At 28.8% G+C, this 6,038-nt stretch overlaps 1 protein-coding gene across 1 annotated transcript in view; it reads right to left on the bottom strand.

Moving 5' to 3' along the window:
* Positions 1-4,368, bottom strand: part of LOC101497529 (uncharacterized) — a 6,360-nt gene extending 1,992 nt beyond the window's left edge. The window contains exons 1-5 of the mRNA XM_073367891.1: positions 4,062-4,368; positions 2,661-2,754; positions 2,522-2,572; positions 2,235-2,408; positions 1-17 (exon numbers count right to left, since the gene is read on the bottom strand). Coding sequence (XP_073223992.1) covers positions 1-17; positions 2,235-2,408; positions 2,522-2,572; positions 2,661-2,754; positions 4,062-4,207 — 482 coding nt within the window. The 5' untranslated portion in view covers positions 4,208-4,368. The remainder of the gene's footprint in view (positions 18-2,234; positions 2,409-2,521; positions 2,573-2,660; positions 2,755-4,061) is intronic.
* Positions 4,369-6,038: the final 1,670 nt, after the last annotated feature.

Raw genomic sequence — 6,038 nt, 5'->3', positions numbered from 1 at the left:
GATCCATACTTTTCAGACTGCAAGGGAGATAATTTCAATTCTCACTTTAAAAAAAATTTGAACGATATATAAGCATACAGATAAGTGGTTTCTTTAATTCATTAATTACCTTAAATTATAATATAAGTCACGACAAATTCAAAGTTAAACGAAGCAATAAAACAGAACACCACAGAATCCAAAATACAGAAAAAGGAATAAGATGATTTCTGACATTTTATTTTTCAGATCTTTCTTCTGTTTTTGAGAATTAAATTAACAATTCCTTGTTGAATTGGATGAAAGAATGCACTGTATTAGTTCTGAATGTGTTGATCTACTATGTCTTCTTAACATATAAATGACTGGCAGTATGAAGGTAGTCAGTACTCAGTGGTAGGTCCAACCTCGGATTGGATTATGGGCGATAGAAATATAAAAGTGAGATCGTAACTTGAGACAGAAGATGCTAACTTTTGTGTGTGCTTTTCCATGTGTCTTTCTTACTGTAACACTCCTTTCTCGGCTCTTTTTACAGGTTCCGTACTATCTTTTCTTTGCTCCAAGAACCTTACTTTAAGAGTTCCTAAGCCATGAACCTGGTCGAGTTAGTACCAAGCTGTTCACTGGAGAACTCTTAAAGTGAGGTGGTGGATTCGAATTTTGGGGAGGCAAAGAAAAGACCAAGTACAAAACGTGTAAAACTAGTCGAGAGAGGGGTTAATATTAAAAAGGTGCAGGGAAGTTAATCGCAATGTCATCTCAATTTGCATGTCCTGGGTCTGCTTGGTTGGGGGTAGATTGGGGGAAGGGGAGAGGAGGGAATATTTTTAATTATATGCATTTGGTTCAATTTTTAGGAGCAGAGGTAACCAAAATAACTTTTAAACCATTTAAAATCCCTCCCCTACCCTTGAACCAAAATAAATTAAATGATTAATCCCTCCTCTCCCCTTCTCTCATTTGAACTTTCTCTATTCCCCTCCCCTCCCTTGCATTAAAATCCTTCCTCTCCCCTCTGTTGGACCAAACAGACCGAAAGAGTAGTCGCATCATGGTTTGACGTGTGGCTTCAGATCATGGTTGTTACTTTGTTGAGTTAACCCCCCTATTTTAACCCCATTTCTACTTGGAAAAGACATATGATAGGATGCCAAGAGAGATTTTGTTGAAAATTTCTATGAAAGAAAGGAGTTTAGATTGCCTACACTCGGGTTACCAAGGATATGTATGAGGAGGCCACGACTAGTGTGAGAATGCAGGATAGAGCCACAGAAGCTTTTCCAATAACTATAGGACTACACCAAGGATCAACTTTAAGCCTCAATCTTATTACCTTAGTCTTGGATGTACTTACAAAAACATTCAAGAGCAAGCACATCGATTCAAAAGGCAAAGCAGACCTAGTTTAAAGGTGAAATTCAGAAATCATACCATACCACAAGTTACACAATTTAAATATCTTTGATCCATTGTACAAAACAAGGAAATGGATTAGAGCCTAAGGGGTTTCATGTGTTAAAAAGGTAACACAAGAGATAAATGAAAGTTTCACCATACATCTGCAAGACCAGTGATGTTGTATTGGTCGGAATGGTGGGTGGTAAAATGTTAACGTGAGAGTAAACTTAGTGTAGCATATATGAGATTGCTTTGTTGATTGTGTGAAAAATGAAAATACTAAACAGGATAGAACTATGAACGATGGTATTAGAGAGAGATAGAGTTGAAATAGCACCTATTACAGAAAAGATAGTTGAATCAAGACTTAAACGATATAAGCATGTGCGGAGGAGACCTATAGATACCATAATAGGGAGAGTAGACCATAAGGAGGGCAGCTCAATTGCTAGAGCATTATGGCATCGTTTGTTCCATATAACCGACCACAGCTTAGTGCGAAAAGGTTTGGTTGTAATTGTGGTATTAGTATTTTATTTATAAGTAATTTGGGTGTCATTAAGATAGTCTTAAATGTAATTTGGGTTATTTGGAGTATTTTGTAATCTAAGATTGTTCATTATCCAGCAAGATAGCAGTTATGTATGAATTTCATACTTTGGACTTGATTTAAGAATAAAATTTGTTCCTCCCCTTCTCTTTCACCTTTACCCTATCTACATAATATACATACATATATATATATATATATATATATATATATATATATATAATAAGAATTACCGTAAGAAAATATAACAGAGCACATGCTAGTTGAGCACTAATAGGAAAATAACCAGAACAATTGCACTAACCATTTCAGATTTGAATGTATCTAAATGTTTGGCCATGTCAATATTCGATCTCAAATTCTCGACTTCTTGAGCTCGCTTGCTATCTTTCACGAGTTGGTTTATCTTCTTTATCTTCTTCGATACTTCTTGACTTTGTGGGTTATACTGCGAAGCTATCTGAAAGGAAGCTAAAGCCTACAAGTATTTACACAAGCAAACTTATCAGGAAACCGAAAAGTTTCACAGATTACCCCAGCTTCCAATCGAAAGTTAAGAAAAAAGGCAGCTCAGTTATATAAAATACATACATCATCATATCGTTTCATGGCCTCCAATATGCACCCCTTCCGAAAATGTCCCTGGAATTGTGTTCAACAGATTCAATGAAAAAATGTATTTTTAAGGGTTCACACTGTTACCATTAAGAAGAGTTGAAGAAAACCTTACCTTTTCCCATTGGGGTTTTAATTTAATTGTCATTTCAGCATCGTCGAGAGCTTTGTTAAGCTTATCCAATTGCAGCAATGCTGCAGCACGGTTACTGACACATAATGTATGCATAGAAAATACATCAGCATAAGATATTTATGAATCGGGTTAGTGTGACGCATTCCACGATTTAAATATGTAGATCAAAACCACTCATGCAGCATCAGATATGATTAGAAGCTCCATTAGTGTGTGTGACAATAAACGTATACAAAACAAATTATCAGCAAATAAAGAAATATTAAAAGAAGCTTGTAATAACTATGAGTTTCTTAAACAAAACCTTCTAGTACGAGTTGAAATTAGTTTCTGCTTCTTAAGATTCTCAAAAACTGTCGCATACTTAACTTCTTTATAAATATCAACACACTAAAAACAAATTTTCTCTAAATGAAGAATAACTTATTTAATTGCGAAGCTCTCATGAGCTAGAATGTAATTCAATCTAGAGTTCTAGACCACAAAGAACGTGTTTGGAATGACTTATTTGAGCTTATTTACTGGTATAAGCACTTGTGAGATTGTTCCCGAAAGTTTTTGGAAACAGCTTATAATGTGTTCATAAGCTATTTTCAGTATATTATCGTAAGCTCTCTTGGATAGCTTATGAAAACGGCTTAAAGTTTACATGAAAACAGTTTTCTAATTTCTATAAGCACTTAATTATGATGCTTATTCAAACATGGCCAAAGTTTATTAATTTGCATGGCCTCACAATTGATGGTCAATAAATTTAATAAAAATGGGATCCTCTTTTCCTTCTTAAGTGACGCACTGATCTAACTCCAACACAAAAAGCACATGGCCTTGCCTAAACTATATCCTTAAATCTCCAATTCTGAAACTCTAATCATAAACTGGCAATAAAACTTAACACTTCACAATCTATAATATAACACATAAAACGTTCAACAAACCTTAAACAATAATGATAATAAGCATGCACTAAAAAAAAGATTTTCACTTGTGATTTAGAGCATGTTTGGATTGTCTTATTTAAGTTCATCAACTCACATGAGTACTCGAGAGACTATTCAGGAGAGCTAACGTATATAAGCTATTTTCAGCTTATGTCCAAACAGGGTCTTTAAATTTTGTTAACAAAATATAATTTATACATAAACAATTACTACATGATAATCACTTATGCTATAAGTGCTTAATTAAGTTGTGTGTCCAAACATGGTCTTAGTATTCAGAACAAGTCCACAGAATAAATAAACCAGAACAAAAAAGAAAACCCAGATCGAGAAAACAACAATGCAGAGACAAAATTGAAACCCAAGAATTGAATCAAGTGGAATGTGATACAGAAAAGAAAAAAGGTGGGAAATTTGAAAGAAAAAAACAAAGGGGTACCTATAAAGTGTGGGATTTGAAGGGTCTTTTTTTATAGCTTGAGTGTAGAGTGCAGCAGCTTTGAGATATTTTCCTGACTTGAAAAACTCGTTGCCTTGATCCTTCAAAGACATCTCCGTATTTGATCCTTCTTTTGTTTCTGCCATCGATGATGTCTCTTTTGTGTTCTTTTTTAAGCTTATGAATGAATAAAGATTGTGTTTGTGATTGATTCGGTTGTAAAATGTTTGTAGGGTTTACCCAATTTTTGGGTCCTTCAAAAACCTTCCCTTCAGTTCTTGGATGCTTTTAATATATAAATTATTCTCTTTTTTGCCAAAAAAAAATCTTTGTGCAATTTTTATATACAACATACGTTTTTCTACACTAATTTCAAGATGTAATGCCCTTATGAAATACACGCAAATTGGATAATATTAGATTCGACATAATATTTAAATTTAATATTTCAGGATTGTGTGTAAGTTTTATATAGTATTTATCACATTATATATATATATATATATATATTTCAAAGTATATTATTATCGGTGTTAAAAAATTAACTTTTTTTTTAGTAAATGAAACTAAATATATATATATATATATATATATATAAATTATATGAGTAGAATATCAAGAAAAAATAAATAAAAAAGGATGAAATGAACAGGGTTATGACACATAAAAAAAATTATCTGTATTTTTATTATTTAAAAAAAATAAATTACCTATTAAATTTGATAAAAAAAAGAATGATAAATTTAATTAAATTTAATCAAAGAGAAAATTTAGTAGAAACATTTAATAAGTTTAAATTCAAGGAAATTTTTTTGGTATCCATGAGAAAATATACAACCAATATCCACAAAAATAAAATTAATCAAGAATATATAAATCTTAAAAAATAATTAAATAAGAAGAAATGGCATCTAGATTATCTTAAATTTAAATTCAAAAAAATTAATGTATATTGAATTTAGTTCAAATAACTTATCTTGAAATAAAACTAGAAATTAATAAATAAATAAACTTAAATCCACTTTTAATTATTTTATTCTATTTAAAATGAATTTGTAGTACATTCATTTCTAAAATTGGTATCTTATTCTCTTATTAATTGATTTTTGAAATTTTTTTGTCCTCCAATATTTTTTATAATGTGCCACTTTTATTAATAATATAACACGTAGATTATGTTTGTCAATTGGACATAATATTTTTTATATTATTATTGTTGTAATGAATTTACATTATATATTAAAATTTGACAAATCAAATTATTTTATATTACTTATATATTAAACTACTTAAAATTATAATTTAAAACTTAATTTTTAAATAAAATATTTATAAAAAAATTTATTTAAATTTTTTTTACAATTCAAATTTAAAATATTTATATAAAATATTTAATATTTATTTTATTTTTAATATTTATTTTATTTCTATATTAAGATATTAAAAATAATTTTATTTTTATTTTTATTTTATTTAAAATTTAAAATATTCAAAATTAAAATTAAAAACAAAATAAAATTTAGAATATCTGAATAAATTTTTAAAACTTATTTATTTTTATCCAAAACTAATTAAAAATATTTAGATAAAGTATTTAAAATTTTATTTATTTTATTTTTAATATTTCAATATATAAATAAAATAAATATTGAAATTATTTAATACAATAATAACATAGAAATTGTTTTATCCAAGTCACAAATATGATTTAAATGTCACGTCATTAATCAAAGTGTCACATAATAAAAAATTACAAGATCAAAAAATCTCAATAATTAATTAATAGAAAATTAAAAATATAATTATTTTAAAAATAAAAGGACTAAAAATTAATTTTTAACAAATAAGTGAACCAAAAATATATTTAAGTCAAAAAAGAAATATATGAGATGTTGGTGGATAGATTCAAAGTAAAAATGGAGTTTGTTGAAATATTTTTTCTACATAATATAAAATTATTTAGAATTAATAACTTTT

This window comes from Cicer arietinum, chromosome 4 (genome assembly GCF_000331145.2).
Source record: "Cicer arietinum cultivar CDC Frontier isolate Library 1 chromosome 4, Cicar.CDCFrontier_v2.0, whole genome shotgun sequence".
Taxonomy (NCBI): Eukaryota; Viridiplantae; Streptophyta; class Magnoliopsida; order Fabales; family Fabaceae; genus Cicer; species Cicer arietinum.
The sequence above is the reverse complement of the archived record's forward strand: the minus strand, read 5'-3'. Positions and strand labels throughout refer to the sequence as shown.